The sequence below is a fragment of the Phalacrocorax carbo genome, chromosome 2 (genome assembly GCF_963921805.1).
Source record: "Phalacrocorax carbo chromosome 2, bPhaCar2.1, whole genome shotgun sequence".
NCBI lineage: Eukaryota > Metazoa > Chordata > Aves > Suliformes > Phalacrocoracidae > Phalacrocorax > Phalacrocorax carbo.
This window is the reverse complement of record NC_087514.1, coordinates 104,649,374-104,667,373: the sequence shown is the minus strand read 5'-3', so window position 1 is coordinate 104,667,373 and position 18,000 is coordinate 104,649,374. Positions and strand designations below refer to the sequence as shown.

The 18,000-nt window shown below is 41.1% G+C and overlaps 2 protein-coding genes across 3 annotated transcripts; one reads left to right on the top strand and one right to left on the bottom strand.

Annotated features, from left to right (window-relative positions):
* Positions 1 to 237: 237 nt before the first annotated feature.
* On the top strand, positions 238 to 8,977 carry TXNL4A (thioredoxin like 4A). Of its 2 annotated transcripts, XM_064443745.1 has the most exons (4): positions 238 to 356; positions 613 to 786; positions 7,638 to 7,741; positions 8,385 to 8,977. In XM_064443745.1, the coding sequence occupies exons 2-4, from the start codon at positions 634 to 636 to the stop codon at positions 8,554 to 8,556; spliced, it is 429 nt and encodes a 142-aa protein (XP_064299815.1). In that variant the 5' UTR covers positions 238 to 356; positions 613 to 633; the 3' UTR covers positions 8,557 to 8,977. The 2 variants fall into 2 exon arrangements, with proteins under 2 accessions (XP_064299815.1, XP_064299816.1); XM_064443746.1 differs by lacking the exons at positions 238 to 356; positions 613 to 786 and adding an exon at positions 1,924 to 2,001.
* Positions 8,978 to 11,175: 2,198 nt separating this feature from the next.
* HSBP1L1 (heat shock factor binding protein 1 like 1) lies at positions 11,176 to 13,832 on the bottom strand. The gene is made up of 4 exons (XM_064443747.1): positions 13,693 to 13,832; positions 13,433 to 13,499; positions 12,547 to 12,641; positions 11,176 to 11,532 (listed from the first exon to the last, which is right to left on the bottom strand). The coding sequence occupies exons 1-4, from the start codon at positions 13,735 to 13,737 to the stop codon at positions 11,527 to 11,529; spliced, it is 213 nt and encodes a 70-aa protein (XP_064299817.1). The 5' UTR covers positions 13,738 to 13,832; the 3' UTR covers positions 11,176 to 11,526.
* Between the last annotated feature and the right edge of the window lie 4,168 nt (positions 13,833 to 18,000).

Below are 18,000 nucleotides of genomic sequence, written 5' to 3'. Positions count from 1 at the left end.
AGAGACCCCCGAAGGGACAACGCCTGGGCACGGCAGCCTGGGCCTGCCCTGGGGCACGGCCTCTCGCGGACCCCGCCACGTCGCTCCTACAGCGATGGGCTGGGACACACCGGCTTAGCCCCCCCTCCCCTCGCTTGGTACGGTCCAAGCCGTTCTTCCGCCCCTCCAGCCTGCACACTTGGTATGGCCCAAGCAACGCCCTTTGGCGCGCCCCGCCCACTGAGGGAAACCCCGCCCCCTCCGCGGGGCGGAAGCGCGCGTTTCCCTGCGGCCGTGTGAACGTGTTGCCTCACTTCCGTTTCCTCTCACGCTGCGGCTCCGCTGCCCCGTTTCACCGAGAGAAGGACGCCCACAGGGTATGGCGGGACGGGCGGGAGCCGGCTGGACTCGGGAGGGCGGGGCTCGGGCAGGCTGCCCGGCGGCCGCCGGCGCCCCGCAGGGACCCGGCGAGGTGTCGGCATCGTGACGCGGCCGCCAGACGCTGTCCTGGGCCCCCGGGAGGGAGGGAGGGAGGGAGGGAGGGAGGGCGGTGTTGCTGCCGCGGGGGGCTGGCGGGGCCGTGCGAAGGCCGGCGGGGCTGTCAGCTGCCGGGTGGCTGGTGTCGTCCCGCAGGGCCGCCGCCCGCCGCTCAGGATGTCGTACATGCTGCCGCACTTGCACAACGGCTGGCAGGTGGACCAGGCCATCCTCTCGGAGGAGGACCGAGTTGTGGTCATCCGCTTCGGGCACGACTGGGACCCGACCTGCATGAAAATGGATGAAGTCTTATACAGCATTGCTGAGAAGGTAAACTGGAGCTGTAGCGTCAGGCGGTCGCTTTCTGCGCTCAGTGTCTCAAAATGATTTACACAGAGCTTGACCTGAGGCAGGTTATAACTCGGTTTCTGGAGAGGTATTCCTGCTTTAGGAGGCAGCGAGAAAGCTGTTTGGCTTGCTTTCGTGAGTGTCTCCTAAAGCCGTCGACTGTCCCGGTATTTGTAGTGTGTAATGGGGTGAAAGGAGTGAAATCAAAATCGCTGCCTGTTAATAATCCATCCTTGAATGAATGTCAGCTTTCAGGCAGAAACAAGTGCTTGGTAGTATGTCTGCTGTGCCTCTTGGTAATGTCCCACTGTCACTTTACAGTCAGAATGTATAGTAACTTCAGATTTTCATTTTAATAGCTTGAAAAGTTACTTTCATTTTGACGCTTAAAAATGGTAAGATCCTAAAATGTACGGGACAGTGTTCATTAATATGTTAGCAGTATTCTTTGTGGAAACAGATGGCATTCAATTGAGTTGCGTGGCCTGAATTAAATTTTAGGAGCCAAACCCTGAAGCTGTTTTCAGGTGGAAACTGGATGCCTGCTGACAGCTGGTCACTCACTTAAGAAAGATAGATATTGAACAAAAATTAGACTGTTAACATTTGCAGTCAGCTATAATTTATCCTTTCATGTATTTGGTAAAGGTTTTGCATAGTGATAGATGTAGAAAATTGACATCTCTTCTTTAAGCGAACCACATAGAAAATTAAGCAAAAAAATCTGAACCAGAAATGGTAACTTGGGTAGGAAAAGGAGTCAGTTATCTTAATGTAGAATTGCATGCATGCATACTACATACCTTGGCACAGAGTTCTTGGTGTACTCCTCTCTTTTAACGTTGTCTTTAAATAAATGGACTTCTGTGTCTAAAATCCCTACAGTGAAAGATGTATACCTATATCTAAATGTTAAGGCATAATAGACTGCAGTAAGGAATTGTGTTATGGTTTGATTTAGTCATTTTGTTTAACATGGTGGGAGTGTCTTATGCCCAGATGCTGTTAGTATCCACTTCTGGTAGGATGCTTGGCAATTTAGCAGGCATGTTGGCAGTTAGGGGTGGCTGGGGAAAGAAAGAACAATGTAACTTCTTATTTAAAAATCTCCCTCTGCAGAAATGGCAGATTAAAGGGGGAGATCCTTCCTCATCCTCTTGCTTACAAGCCATGTTTGGATCTCTGCTGTTTTAAAGAGTGAGTAAAAGTTCCAATTGTATAGGTGTTTATACTAGAGAATAATACAGAATGCTGACATGCTGTAATTGCATACTACATTTGAAAAAAAAAAATGTAGCCATATTTTACATTTGGTACTGTGGTGCAATATTATTTTAGCCTGCAGCATATTTTCGGTTAGTGGTAATATTTATCTGTACTTTATAACAGGAAAACAGGATTTTTTCGATTTGGGGCAAAAAGAAACTAGGACACTATATGAAAATAGAAAGCAGACTTCCGTTGAAATGTCCTCCACTTACAGTTGACCCCTTCCCCGCCCCAGCGTTACATGAAAAAGAAGCAAGGTTTCACTGAGTTCCAAAACAAATTATGATTATAAGATGTTAGATTTCTGCTTTGTCAGGGTTTCAACCAAACATCTAAGAATGGAATTTCATCAAATTCCTCTGGAATGCCTTTTTTAGAAATACACTTCTCTTTTTTAAAGGAGGCTCACACTTAAAAAACCTATCCCCTTAAATACAGGACTTTGGCTGCTAAATGACTTTAGTACCCCTTTTTAAAGAAATCTTTTAAAACCATGATTTATCTAGGATTGAATACTGTAAATCAGATAACCTCTTGTGAAACGAGGTCCCTTTAACCAACAGAGTATATCGGTCCATATGGGTTTAGAGAGGATTGTTCAAATGTTTTGCATTTGTTTAACCATAATCAGGAGTATGAATAGCTGTTTCTTTTGCTCCAGCATTAGTTGTGCCTCTGCCTTTCTGTTAAGGTTACATGGAAAGTGAGAGGGGAAAAAGAGGGAGCTATAAAAAAACCCCTACTGACATTATAGTTACTGGTGTCTGTAATCAAAGTTGAGCAAAGCTAATCCATTTACTTATGTCTATAGGTTTCAGAATTGTTAGCTGTATGTATTGCTCTCAGCAGTATAATATCTGTCTTTTTTCGCCTATAAATTTACCACTTAAACTTACAGCATAATCAGCAAGAAAAAAAATCAAATATCAACTGAATAGGCTTTGAAGTTTGTACTTACTGTGTTTGCAGCCTTTTTCAGTTCAGTAATGGCAAGTCTGCTCGCTCCCTTCAACTTGAAAGATTTGTTGCAAAATCTAGTCTCACTTTCTGTACTTTTTCTTCCCCCTGTGATTTCCTTGTCCATAAAGACATCTAAACATAAAAAATATTGTCTAGAAACTGGTTAGGAAGATGAGAAGGTGGAATCTTAGATCTTGTCTCCAATTTCTTTATGTATTTGCTGTATGTACTTTGGGCCATAAGGTAACATATGGCTGTTGAGATTTGCTGCTTAAAGGGAGCTGAAATCTAAACAAACAAAAAAGTAATACCCCTAACAAATATAAAGAACCTTCATGCTTATTGCCGTTCTTATTGATCATACTGCTTTGGCAATCTCATGTTGTAGGAATTCATTACTTTTTTTTTTTTTTAATTACATTGTTAATGACGAAGGTCAGGAGGGAGAGTTTTGGAGGACAAATGAGATTTCTTTCATCTGGCTTGATTTTTCCTACACCCGTGTTTCCTATTTAGCAGTTAAGTGTGTGGTCTGGATCAAGAGAGGATATCGAATATGCATCTGATGTTAAGGGTCCTATAGATTTCTCTGCTTTATAGTCTTGAGCCATTCTGCTTAAAGATTTAATACTAGTCTACCCAAGCAGATACAGTTTGTGAAGTACTAAACTAGCCTGTAACTGTGGCTCGGCGATAATATACTGTTGGTTTTTGTACGTGCGCACTGAGTAACATAGACTAATCTGTGAAGCTACAGTAATTGGGAAAAAAAGAAACCCAGCCCAACCCTCAACCAAATTTGAAGCCCAACCCATGAAAATAAGTCTAGAATGGCCTGGTAAAACAGAGAAAATTTTGAATTGAAAGATGGATAAAGGAAGTTAGTGTCAGAAATAAATACATTGAAAAGTTAATATCTATCTTGCTTTTCTGCTGGAAATGTTTTTATCTTCAGGTGTTGGACAAATGTGTAGCAGTCTGAAAGGAGATCTATCACTAGAGGGTGGTTGTGTTTGTTTTTTAGAAAGCAGCTGATTTAACTGCCAACAAATTTACTATATTTTAGTGTATGTTATGAGGTTAAGTACTTTCCGAATAAACTTGTGTTATTATGTGTTCAGCTTCTAAAATACCACAAGGTTTTTTTACTATCGCCTGGACAGTAAAATGTTGATTTACTTTAACAACCTCAATGTAGTGTCAATTATGAAAACTGTGGCTACTTTTTAGTGTGGTTTGCTTGCTCAGAGTTGTATTTAATTCTTGTTCTGAGGTCTCCATACTGTATCCCCAGTTAGAACTCAAAAGTCAGTAAGAAAAGTTCTTAGCAACCACTGTCTTGAAATGATAGTGAATCTTGTTCCAAATAGGAATGTAGTTTTTGAACTGACAACTCTGGCTGGGGGATGGATTCATGTCCTGACGGACAGGGATAGGTTAAGCTTTGGCTTATCTCCACAGACTTACTAGCTCAAGTATAGATCAACTCCTGCCTGAACACCAGCCCAAATCCAGAAATACTTCAGTATCTTTTGCTTAAAATGAAGTCTAGGCTAAAGGCTTGTGAATTAGAGCTGTCAGTGTGTGAAGCTGGCTCAGATGCTGCTCTGTACTGCTGTGAAGCTGGCTCTGTACTGCTACATCTTGGCTCCAATATTGTGTTTGAGACAGTAAGTGCTTCTTCAGGCTGTAAAACTGGTCAACACTGTGTAGAGAGAGACGTTTGAGTAGTTCTGCAGGGCTTGTCTTGTGTTGAAATAAAATGCCTCGTGGTGATAAGCCTGCCCGGTCTGGCATGGCTTCTAAATGGTAGATATTGTGGCCACTGCAGTGTTTCTCCATCACCCTTTCCATATTTAGTCTCTTACCCATGTTTTTATCTAGTTCATTCATAGGTCTGAATCCCAGCCTCCTGCTGCCACATATATTGCAGTGTTGCATGGCAAGGCCCATGTCAAGGGCAACCTTGGCAGCCAGTGTCCAAACTCAACAAAACCCATCCTTTCTGTTCAATGTACTTGCAAGCTAAGTGGTTTTGGAGCGGTAATATTGTCGGATTTCAAATTAAGAAGGCAAGGGTGAAAGAATAGAGCCACTTTTGAAGTTCTGAACTAAAATTTGAGAGTCCATATCTAGCTTTGAGGTCTGCTTTAGACTTAATACAAGCTTTTGATCAGGTGACTGTCATCAGTTTCATTTCTATAAAAGTAGGTAGCTGTTGCTTTTATTCCCGCATAGGAGAGAAGGAAGATTCAGTTAATGTCTGAGATACTTGGATTGCTGTGCTAACTTACACATATGCTGTGCAAAGGTGATTTGAATGATCCAGTCCTTTTGAGTACGATATATGTAATGTCTTATTTAAGACTTGAATAGTATCTTCATTTCTAAAGATAAACTAATGCATTTGTTAACTCTGGTTGTCTTTTTCTAAAATCTTGGGCTATTGATGTTCATTGCTAGTGATAAGCATTTCTGGTTCTTCAACAGCTCAACTAAAAAATGTAAACTATGTAATACTATACTATAATACTATATAATATATAAACAATATAATGTAAAACTAACTTTAAAAGTTGTGATGTTCCAGTGCTATGTGGAGTACTCAGTTCTTGGAAGTAAAATTTTTGTTTAGCAGTGCTTTTGTAGTAATCTTCTGGTGCAACATATAATCTCCTTGGACTAATCTTTCAGTGAGCAAAGCAGGTCCTAAGAATGTTGAATTAATGCTTGATTTAACTTAAAATAGTCTTCTAATCTCCAAATCAAATACTTGTTCAAAGATTATGTTTAGTGTGTAGAAATTGCTGAATGTGTGCTGGAAATTTCCCCACACCACGAAGCTGTGCTGCTGCTTCTAAAAATGTCAGCAAGATGGAAGAAGAAATGCTAGGAGGAAGTGAAAATGGCTGTCCAGGTTTTAAAAAAACAAACACCCCCACCCCCAACCAACTACTGTCTTTTGCCTCTAAGGCTAACCAAGGGGTAACTTCAGTCACTTCTCAGTTAAATTGTTGACTCTGAACATCCCACTAAGTTTCTTAGGAGTCTTTCATATAAAATCGAAATGGGCACGAATGATCACTTCAGGGGGTGTTAGAGTTTGAGTTTATGACTAACTTGGGTTTTCAAGGCTTTACATCTTCCTTGTTTTGGAACATGGCTTAAAGGGAATCTTTTCATTAGATTATTGGCAGTCTAGGATTGTAGCTGGCTCCATAAAAGCACAGTAAAAACTACTTAAATGATGTTTCAGTCCAGAATAGATTTTACTTTCCTTGCTACTAATACTTATTTACATCTCTGAAGTGTGATTATTTTTTATAATTTAGAAATTGTCTTGAAGCCCAAGTCCATTGGAATTTATTTACTGTGTGCTTCCGTTTCTTTGTAAACAAACATCTCCACACTTTCTCAATTAAAGTGTCTACTAGGATATTTAAGTACAGGGTACACAATATATAATTTTCTGGTACAGTCTTGTGGACTAAAGTAAAACCTCTTTACATCAAGCAGGAGTTATACTCATTGTAGCATTTCTAGACATTGATAGCAAAATTAACGAGTGGGAAGTACTGTGATGAACAGTAAGTTTGCTATAAGTCTTAGACTCCATGTGTTACCTCAGACTGGTCATTTTGCGTAGTCGAATGGGAAGGAACAAAATAGTATTAGTATGTAAGTAAGAAAGGGGAGACAAGGTTGTGTGTTCAATATAATACATTGAGTATTTGATATTATACCTTACAGTTAAAGGTTTGTATAATTTAGATGCCTACTTGTATTTTAATGCGTGTGTGTGTGTGTGTTAATTTCTACTGTACATGTATGAGCTAAGTTTAGAAATGAAAACTTTCCCTAATTCCACTTAAGGGTAAATATGCTTCATCTAGGAAACAAGAATGTGGTGTGGTTTTCTTTCAGGAATGAAGACATTAACTATGACATTAAATGGGAGGGATTCTTGTCCATTTAATTCAGTAACTCTCCAAAATTAAAGCCCATTTTACCAGCATTGCCCAGAAAATAGCTTCTCATCAAGGTCTTTCTTTCATTATCAATTAAATTTTTAAGGTCCTGTTTTAGCTTTACGCATCTCAAAAAAAGCTATCAGTTTTTATTATTATTTTTTATTTTCATTTAATGAGCCTTGTTAAACAAATTACATGGTTTAGAGAGGGAAAAAGTGCTTGGAGGCAGGCTCCAGGGCACTTCAGATCATTAATTTTCTGAAGTCTATAAGCAGCTGACAACAGAAGCAAAATGTGTCAGCTCGGCTTGCACAAAGCAGTCACTCTACTTGTTCAGGGCTGCACATGTCACTGTGAGGTCTCAGTTGTATACAAAGGGCATTTGTTTCTCTGGATGTCAATGTAGCACAGTATCTTTCCAGTTGATACTGGATATGAAATGAGCATATTGTTTAAAAATAGTAGCAAGACTGTTTACTGTGATTTTTATGACTTAATATTTTGGAAAATAAATGTTGCAATAATGAAAGCGTATGCCTTTTAGTTGGTAATACAAATAATCAAAGGCTTGGTAATACATACTTTATATTTCCTTTATATACTTTTCTATATTTCCTGTTTTCTTCTGTTTAGGTAAAAAACTTTGCTGTCATCTATCTTGTGGATATCACTGAAGTACCAGATTTCAACAAGATGTACGAGTTGTATGATCCCTGTACCGTCATGTTTTTCTTCAGGTACACGATGGTTCTAGAATGTAATTCAGTTAAATTTCTTGTGTGTCAAGTACAGTGTTTCAGTAGATCACTTCTAAATGCATATCAGCATACTCATATTTTCTTTGCTGTACAAAAGAGTAAACTGATTAAGTAGGAAAATAGCTTGTTTTCCAATTAGCCTAGTAACAGTGTTTTGATAAATAGAGTAAAAATTAATGATAGTGAAAACTGGGTTTATTGTCCATTGTTTTTAGCTTTAAATCTGAAAGTCTGTAGAATACTGCAGTTATTACGGCAGTCAAGCTTCTCAAACTTGCTTTAAAGATATACCCTAAGTATTAAGGTGTTTTAGAGCTAAGGCGCCTACAGTGATGAGATAAAATGTGCTGCTGACAAGCCTGGTATAAACAATGGAGAATATGCTGAAGGATAATTGCAGTGAGTACCACACTTGGGGGCATCTTTACAGCTTTTATTCTAGCTTTAGAAATAGCCAGTAAAATGTCAGTGTGAGTGACAGGAGTGGATGCTCTGTCTTTGAGGATTATTTTGTAAGCTTGTTTATGTTATAAGAGCTTCTTTTGTGGGGGATACAAAGTTTCTTTCTAAACTATAATACCACATTAACTTGTCTTCTTCCCCCCTCCCCCTCCCTTTAAAGGAACAAACACATCATGATTGATTTAGGTACAGGTAATAACAACAAGATCAACTGGGCAATGGAAGATAAGCAAGAGATGATTGACATCATAGAAACTGTTTATAGAGGAGCCCGCAAAGGTCGAGGTTTGGTGGTGTCACCAAAAGATTATTCCACTAAATACAGATACTGACATTTCTTTGGGGCTGCCTTTTTTTTAACCCTACGTCCACTTAAATTTATTCTTGTCTATGTCTGTACATATATATATATATAAAATGAAAAAAAGAAAAACCAAACCTACAATCCTTCAACTTTGAGTGTATTTTGAATTATTTAAGATATTTGAATTCCATTTGGAAAAGTAAAAGGCATGAAGCCTGGAACTGTCTGACTGCAGTAATACTGTAGATGAATTGTGGCTTGTTTTTTTATCTTTAGTTTTTAAAGCTTTTACTCTGTGTTGTCCTTTGGGTATGATGTATTTTTGTATACAAAAAGCCTGTTTGCAGAAAAACATTTCAACTGCTTTTGTTTGCTTTCGTTACACAAATATGTGGGAAAACTATAGTATAGGTTTTTTTAAAGGAATAAAATGAGTTTCATTTATTTACCTTAATCTTCTTTAGCTTATTCAATTTGAGAATGAAAACAAGTGTAACTGGATGAATAATGTTGAAGATGAAGGCTTAGCAATTCTGTCACGATTTCCTTGCATAGTATCTTGGTCTTCTGTATCCACCAAAAATAACATGAAAACACTAAGGTGCATTGATTAATATTTTGCAAAACTCAGAGGAAATATCTTCCATGACTTCCCTCCCCTCTGGTTTGATTGGCTTGAGGTGATGGACTTCTTTTTCATGGTGATTATGCATACAGTAGTCAGTTTGAAGTACTTTGTAGATTCTGTAGTGCCAAAGGGTAATTGCAGTGCTAGAGCTGCCTGCATAGTCAACAGTTGAAGAAAGGGTGAGCTGTGCTTTCTCTCATTTGACTGTAGTTTATCTAATGGTATACTGCAATGCATATATACTCACGAGACTTGGATTGAATTCCACTGTGGCACATACCTGCCACATGCAAATTTACCATTTGCATTTCTGACAGCTTTTGTTCTTCAGTAATGGAGCCAATGTTATGTTGGGGTTTTTTGTTTGGGTTTTTTCGTTTTGTTTTTTCTTTTTTCAACTAATAAATGCATATGTACAGGATTAAGAAAAAACAAGCCAGACTATGCAGAAAGGAGATACCTGTACTTGTGGTTCAGTTTGTCACAAGACAAAGTGGAATATGCTTTTTTTACCATCTGTGTGTTTTAGAGGATTTAGAAGGAGTCAAAGTAAAATTAATCTGGTTTACAGTGGTTATTAATTATGGAATCATTTATGTTGGAAGGGACTACTGGAGGTCTGGTCCCACCTCCCAAAGTAGGTCCTACTTGATCAGGTTGCCCAGGACTGTCCAGTGTTGAGTATCTTTAAGGATGGAGGTTCCTCAGCCTTCCTGGGAAGCCTGTTCTGTTGCTTGAGCACCCTCATAGTTGAAAAAAGCATTCCTTGCGTCTAGTTGGAATTTCCTGTGTTCCAGCTTGTCTGTTAACACTCTTGTGTGAAACATCTCCAACAGAAGTCTAACCCTTCTGCGTGCTCAACCATGGGGTAGCTGTAGCCAGAAAGCAAGCCATTGCCTTTTTTAAGGCTCAACTAACAGAATTCTCTCAAACCCTAATACGCTTTGTACTCCACTGTATCTTGGGGGGGGGTGTCTCTGTGTAACTGCCTCGTAACAATATATTTCTTGAAAGGGAGCCCCCAAATTGACGCAGTATTCTGGGTATGTTCTCCCAGGAGTTGAATAGAGGGGAATGACCTGCTGGCTCTACTTGGGCTGATACCGACCAGTATGTCGCTGCAACCTTCATTGCCAGGGCACCCTGCTGACCCACTTCCCCTTTGTCTGCCAGACCCTGCTCCTCCCCTGCAGAGCTGCGTGCCAGCCAGCCCCTCACAACGGTGCTGCAGCTAAGCTTGCCCTGGCATAGGGGCGAGGCTTGGCTCTTGTCTTTGAACTACATGAGGTTCCTGTTGGCCCATTTCTCCGGCCTGTCCTCTGGCGTAGCAACCTCTCCCCCCATTCAACATTGCTTGCAAATCTACACTGATGAAAGCATTGATTAGAATGATTTATTGATTCTAATGAAGAATCTATAACAGATGGTAAGTATTAACACCTGCCAAAGTTTTAAAAAGCATATTTATCCTTCTTTAGCTGAGGATACCTTCTCTTTTAGCTGGTAAATTCCTGCATTTGTTGTTAGGAGGTTCCTGTTAAGTTTCAAACGAAATCTTCTCTGCCAAAAGTGCCAATGTATTGGTGTACAAGAACCTTAATGTTAGTGCAGATGTCCTGTTTTCTTTGACTCTGCCATGTCTTGTTTGGTAACAAGAATTCCTATCTATCTCAAAGTCTTCAGGCTTTTTCATCTGAATGGCTGTTAAAGAACTAAAGTTGGCACAGCATGCATACCTGGATGATGTTATGCGCACAGGCTTGCACATCTTTGGGCAGGCTTGTCGAAAAAGTAACAACAGCAACAGCCCTAATCTCTGCAAATACTGCCATGTCTTTTAGTGCAGAACAGTTTATGTTCAGTGAAGTTTTGCAGGCACCTTTGTAGTTACACCAAATAAGGTGCGTTTTGTAATGTAAAACATTTAAAGGAGCATCAAGATAGCACATGCAAATGGAAAAGTTTCATCATAGAAGGATCTTGTTATTCTGAGAACATAAAAGTTAAAAGGGCAACAAGGAAATATGAAAATTTTAATATTAAAATAAATGAAATACATTTTCATACATTGAAAAAGTTTGTGACTGGATAAGTTCACTATATAGGATATAGTTTTCTCTCCAAAAAAGTGGGTTTGCCTCCCCGGAAAATAATAGTTCTTTCCTAATTACAGGAAATACAGTGACCCATTTAGATGAATAAACCCAGCTTTTTACTTTTGTCAAAAAAAAAAAATATTGAGATTCTATTGTGACATGACGCAAGCATGTTTGTTTTCACTGGCGCTTTCTATGACTAGCAACACTGAGGGTAAACAAACCCCCAGATTCAGTGGGGTGCTGTCTTCCCTTCCTTGATCACATCCTCATTTCAGTGCTGTAAAGAAACAGTGAATAAGTAGGTTAGTGGTTTAATTATTCATGAATGTGATTCAGCATGAAAATTGGAAGATCTCTGTACAGTTAAATACAGCTTCATGGATTGTCTTTCTATACTTCTTTAAACTATTATATAACTTATCACAAAAAAGGCATCAGAATGAATAGATGCCTAAATTACTTTAATATATTTACAGACACTCCTGTCTTTCACTGGGTAAGCAGTCTCTAAATGACAAAACTAATTGACGTGTCTCCGTTTGGATCAGGAAAGCATGTAACAACAGGAACAAGACATCACCAGTGCCCACAGAACACGGAAGCAATGCTGCCTCGTAAATACTAAGATCACTGACTAAAGGCATCCACCGGGGCTGGGGGGGTGGGTGGGTGGCAGCATTTGCAACAGAGAGCGATTATAAAATGTTACACGCAATCCTGAAGCACGATTGCACATTGCAGGGTGTTTGACAATAATACTAAAGCTATCCTTGCTCTTTCCATCCACCATCTTACTGGTGCAAAGACAAACAATTGCTCTGTTCGGGGCGAACAAAGGTATTTAAGAGGTGTGCTCTGAGCCGCGTTGGGAAGCTGAAGCAGGTTTAAAAGCAGATGTACATAAATTTATACCTGCAAGAATCCTCAACTAGGTTAGCATACCTGAGGGACAGGAATGGTGGGCAGGAGTGCTTTAAGCCACACACATTTTATTACCAATGTGCAGCCTCAGTTTGCATATTTGGAATTAGTTTGCACTGCCACTTGTACATGGCACTCAGCTGGAACAGATGCATCAAGCTACAGTTTTTCTTTTGAAAAAGTGTTAGCATTCTTTGGCAAAACGAAATCCAAGGTAATTGAAAATATTTTTTTTTAAATAATCTCAGTATACTTTAAAATCCAAGGAAATGCAGATATGATAAATATATAAACAAAATTTTCATGCTAGGTGTTGCCCATAGTTCAAAGATAAGTGAAAATACATAAAATACAGTAAAAATGTCTTTACTCTCAGCTCTTCATCGGTGTTTTCTATCCCAGCCTCTGTCATCAGGTCAGCAACATGCTTCTCAAGGTCATCAATGCGCTCGCCCATTTCTTCCAGTAAAAAGTTAAAGATAAAAATAATGTAATAGGGTTTTTTTTTCCTTCTATGAGATAACAAGCAGCTTTCTTCCAGATGTCTCAGCCTTTTATTCATGTTTAACGCTGGATGAAGCAGGCACAAAGTTGTATTGTTACAAGACAATCCTATTTTCTCTTGCAACAGAGAAGCATTTACGTTCTAAATATTTTCAAATACCCCACTGCACGCCCATGAGTGAACTGGAGTATTTTCTGCATAAGATTGTTTTCTTTCCAGGGAACTATTTCAGGCAATACCATACAGTCAACCTACACATGCATGGTATGAGTGCTGCGAAAACATTACTCTTATACTAAAACAGCTGCTTCCTGAAAGGTTGAGTTTCAGGGAAGAAAAAAAAAAAAGGAAAATGTAATAAATTCAGCTTAAGGAAGCGGAGGTAGTTACTGGAAATACATCTAATGAGAAAGCTCAGACCCCCTTCAGGTCTTAATTTCTGTTTTTGAGGGCTCGCCTTCCCAGGCTCAGGAGGATAACACTTGTTTTTAGGTGATACACCGACTTAAGTGGCATTTTTGAAGACGGTTGCTTTTTTTAACGTACCTTCAGAATCTTTACACGTAATTTGTCCCTTATTGTACTTGAAGGCGAGAATTGCCGCACAGAGGCCGGCTCACTGGGGGCTGGTACTGCTCTTGGTAAAGCCTTTTCTAGGATTTCCCTCTCCGTGAAGGGAAGCCCCTCTCCGCACCGGGGGGCGCCGCAGCCGCGAACCGCCGGTAACCCACCCGCCTTCCCGAGAGGATATTTCTCAGCGTTATCTTTTCAGTTAGAGCTTGAAAATTCTCCTGCAGCTGATGCAGCAGATTTTCCGCCTGCGGGAGGGGAGAAAAAAACAAAACAAACTACCAAAAAATCCCAGATAAAGCAGAAAGTCGGAGCCCCGGGCGGCGGCGGCCCAGCGAGGCGCCGGAGCCGGCGGCCGGGACCGGGGCCCGGGCCCGCCCAGGCGCAGCCCCGCATCAAGGGAGCCCCCAAACCCGCCCCCGGAGCCAGGCCCGCGCTCACCAGCTGCGAGAGGTCCCCGGCCCCCGGCGGGTCGGCGGCCGCCATCGCCTCCACCTCCGGCCCGGCGCCGCGGAGGGCCGCCCGCCTCCCTCGGCCGCGGCGGGGCGGGCAGGTGAGGGCCCCGCCCGCTCCGGCGGAGCCGCCGGTGGGCGAGGAGGTGGGGTGGGGGGCGGCCCCGCGTCGCGGCGCTGTGAGGGCGTGGGTGAAACGTTACCTACTATCTAGCAGTGGCGGGCTTTTATTTCCCAAAGAAAGCGTAATCTGCAGGGCAATGACTAAACAGGGGTGTTAAGGTTTGGTCTTCAGAGGTCTTACGATTTCATAGCACTGAAGCAACATAAAACGATGAGAAACGCCTACCAGAAAGGCCCAAGTTTTGGGCTTCTTTTTTAAAAGTTTGTTTCCTTTTCCCCATATAATCACTTTTGTAATACAGAGTGGTAAAATTACCACGCTTGTTAAAGTTCCTTGCACCAGAATGTCTAAACAAACAAGACCGAAGGCATCAGCAAGGATTGGGTGGTGCCTCTTGCTGTCGTGCTACATGTAGGTCATCCCTGCAGCTTTCAGCTGTGTAGCATGAAGAGCTCCTGGTGCATCTATTCCAGAGGTGGCTTGTTGTGTATGCTGATGTCCTGGGTGCTGTAACTGTTGCTTGATGTAAATGAAGAGGTTTTAAATTTACAGTGCCTATAAGGTTAGGAGACTATCACTGCTGGGCAATAGCTTTCCTTGTCTATTACTTTATAGATACACCAAACACTAACACTGCCCTCATCCATAACGAGTTTCTCTCTGGAGTTAGTAGTGACCTCAAAATCTACTACCACTTAGAATCTTTCTTAATAAACTAACTTGTTTTCCTTCTTGACCTTACCCGCCTCATTCAGGGAGGTGTGTTAATCCCTGTGTTGAGATTCTGGCATCAAAGCAAACCTCTGCATTGGTGCCTGCTTCCTGTAATCGTGGCTCCTCCTCTGTACATCCTTACCCCTTCCTCACAAGGGGAGGAGGAGGAGCAGGCGCTGATCTCTCTGGTGACCAAAGACAGGACCTGAGGGAATGGCAGGAAGATGTGCTAGGGGAGGTTTAGGTTGGGTATTAGGAAAAGGTTCTTCCCCCAGAGGGTGGTGGAGCACTGGAACAGGCTCCCCAGGGAGGCAGTCACAGCACCAAGCCTGACGCTATTCAAGAACCACTTGGACAACACCCACGGACACATGGTGTGAATTTTGGGGTTGTCCTATACAGGGACAGGAGTTGGATTTGATGATCCTCGCGGGTCGCTTCCAAATCAGGACATTCTATGATTATCTTCTCACTCTTGCAGGTTGTCCTCTTTCCCTTTCTTGTTGTAGAAAGAACAATCAAGCAAGTTTTGTAGAGCTTGAGTGCTCTAGAAATCTTCCAGATAAAAGAATTTTAACAATAATATGCATATAAATACACTTTGCATTTCTACATAGCACATAGCTTTTTCATTCTGCTGCATAAATAGTAAGAAACAATTGTTGCTTCTTACCTATTTGTTTGTTGCTAATAAATCTCCTTTCCCTTAGGGCTAGCTAGTAGACCTGTACTATTTTTGCATTTTTACTCCTGATTACAGCCATAGTCTTCCTGGTTTTGCCTCCTGCCAGAACAGCTACATCAGCTTCCCTCTTAGGCAGCAGTATTTGCCCCTGGAGGCCATTGAAGTGGGTCTGTCTGCTTGTGCCCGCATAGCTTGAATAAAGTCATAGAGACCTATTTGCAGCAAAGAGCTTGCAGGGGTAAAGAAACACCCAGAAATGTGGAGGAGCAAGCGTTATACAGCCAACGAGTTTGCAAGAACTGACCTAAATCTTTGTAGTGCCACATTTTAGCAATGGCGAGGTTAGAGTTCAACTAAAAACAAGCATGACTTTGTCAAGGCTTTTTGTAAATAGCTCCTCTTGTTTGTGAGGCAGATCAGTGGGGTCAGAACAAAAAAAAAAACATGGTAGCCAGCCAGCACAGCAATGGAAGAAGGGTAATTAAAGCATGAAGGCAACCAAAGGAAATATTTTACCATGCATTGCCCCTTCCAGAGGTCTGGTTTTTCTACTTTGTGGACTCCACAGCTAATTTGAATGGCCCTCCTATTTCAAATCTTGAGCTGAATTAGGCCAATAGTCCACAGCTGGGTTTATGGAAGTGTCTGTAAAGCCAAAAATGGTCATGGAAAAGTTTCAAAGTTCAGAAAACCTAAGAATAGAAGAGACAAACAACAAGACTAAAAAGACTTTGCTTAACAATTCATTTATTTAAAATAGAACTGGCACTTTCAGCTTTGCCCTGCTGTTCCGTATTCTCTTCCTTCTCAGAGGTCTCAGTTTTTCAGAGTTGAGCTGTTACATACATTTCCAGGGTGTGAAATCTGGGAACGTAAGATGAGCCATATTCTAAAAGAAGTAATCCATGTTAGGTGTGCATCCATGGCCTAAGGGAAGCTGAGCAAAAATCTTTTATGTTTGTTTGTTTGTTGTTGGTTTCAAAGGCAGAGGTTTAGCTGAGAACCAGTAAACTACCAGTGTTACTGGTGGTCATAAGAGTATTTACTGCAATAAGTAAAGAATATGTCATTTACTAAAAGGGTACCAAGAAGTTCATGTTGGCAATGAATACAAAAACAGATCTTGAAGGGGTTAGAGAGAGGAACAAAAGAGAAGATTTGACCATATAAATTCATTTTCCATGCCAAAATATGCTCTGTGCTACTTTCTTTCAGTAAAAAGCTAAGACTTTAGTAATTTTCAATTTAAATATGTCCTCTTGGTATGAAGCACATGAAGTAAAAATAAAAAGGGTGACCTAGAGGCTGGGGAGCCATCTGCTTCCATCCTATTTCAGAATTGCAGGCCTGTGCTGTGAACTCCTCAGGTTTTTCCCTTCACAACCTTTCACAGTTCATTTGCTGAAATGGTATCCGAAGTGTGTTTCTCTTGCTCTTTCCTAGGGAAATTCCAGTGCCTCCAGTGCTGGAAAGAGAAGTCAGGGCAGCAGGATAGGAAATAAAAGTATGTTTAAACATCTGTAGTCCTAAGCTCCAAGGTCAATGCCGCTACTATACAATGCAATGCTGTAATTCCTGCAGTGTGGAGTGTTAAAGGAATTATTTTGTAGAAATGCATTACTCTTGTTGTTTGGATGTCACCAAGGGTTAAAGTCCCTTCCCTCTTTGCTGACAAATGATATTTTATATACCATGGGTCACATACTCCAAGCATGGCTGGCTCAGGGCTGCTTTGGAATGGAGGTGAGGACAGAGAGAGGGCATCTCAAAAAAAAGCCTAATATTATGTGTGTAGTAAGAAAGAAAATAGGAAATTTAATCCTGGAAGGAGATGAGAAGGCAAGTATTCCTGGGCCACCATGGCAGCTTGTCTGGTTGTAGTTCAGAAGGCAGGATGCAAATCACACTGCGAATTTTTGGGGTTTGCGCTTTTTTCTTCCTGGCAAAGGCACGATCGGTTTTAAAAGTTCTCTCTGAAGAGAAAAGGGCTGGGTACAAGCTAGTTCTTGCACCACAGTCATGGTATTTCTGCTACTAAATTGTAGGGTTGGGTCTTTGAGTCACGCTGTGCTTGGTCTTTCCCCCTTTCTTAGGAAGCTTCTCTTGTGTCACTTTGCAGTTGTTTAGAGGGACACAACGTGCAGAAAAAGCTCTGGCTTTGCTAGGTCATCAGCTTTTATATGCTGAAATCCTAAACGGTGCTGATGTTTTTTGCAAGCAAACTAGTAACATTTACCTGTTTCTCTTGACTCAGCATAGTGTAGTTCACTGAAAGCTTGTTCCACTGGAATACTTACTGGTGAAGACATCACTTTTCTTTCATCTGGTAACATCAGTAGAAGTAACAAGTAGCTTTTATTTAAAAGCATGGAAAGATGGGGTGAGTGAAATGCAAATGCTTCAGGCATGGGAAAAAGGTATTTGGGTCAGTGGTGTCTGACAACTGCAGCGCTTCTTTGAAAGACAAGTCATTTGAGGTGAATATTAAAATCTTGGGTGTCTGCATGGTTCAAATTTCAGGCTCTGTATCTTTGAAGAGAAAAAGGTAATTCCAGCAGTCATGAAACCTGACTCCTGATGGAGGTGCTCAGCCTTCAGTGTGTTTTTTTGGGACTGCTGCTCACAAATCCCCTTACTGTGAAACTTGTTCAGTCAGCCCTTGTCTGCAAGTTTCTCCACAAAGAAAACTGACAGCTTTAAAGATATTCTTTATCCAAAGTTCCTTGTGTGTACTATGGGCATCACATGTCACTACGTAACTGTAACAAAAAACA

Excerpts from the sequence above, each read along its gene's own strand:
- TXNL4A (XM_064443745.1), top strand. The coding sequence starts at position 634 with ATGTCGTACATGCTGCCGCACTTGCACAACGGCTGGCAGGTGGACCAG. Across the intron at positions 787-7,637 it reads TATACAGCATTGCTGAGAAG|GTAAAAAACTTTGCTGTCAT; the intron begins GTAAACTGGAGC and ends TCTTCTGTTTAG. Across the intron at positions 7,742-8,384 it reads ACCGTCATGTTTTTCTTCAG|GAACAAACACATCATGATTG; the intron begins GTACACGATGGT and ends CTCCCTTTAAAG.
- HSBP1L1 (XM_064443747.1), bottom strand. The coding sequence starts at position 13,737 with ATGGCGGCCGCCGACCCGCCGGGGGCCGGGGACCTCTCGCAGCTG. Across the intron at positions 13,500-13,692 it reads CCGGGGACCTCTCGCAGCTG|GCGGAAAATCTGCTGCATCA; the intron begins GTGAGCGCGGGC and ends CCCCTCCCGCAG. Across the intron at positions 12,642-13,432 it reads TGAAAAGATAACGCTGAGAA|TGGAAGAAATGGGCGAGCGC; the intron begins ATATCCTCTCGG and ends TTAACTTTTTAC.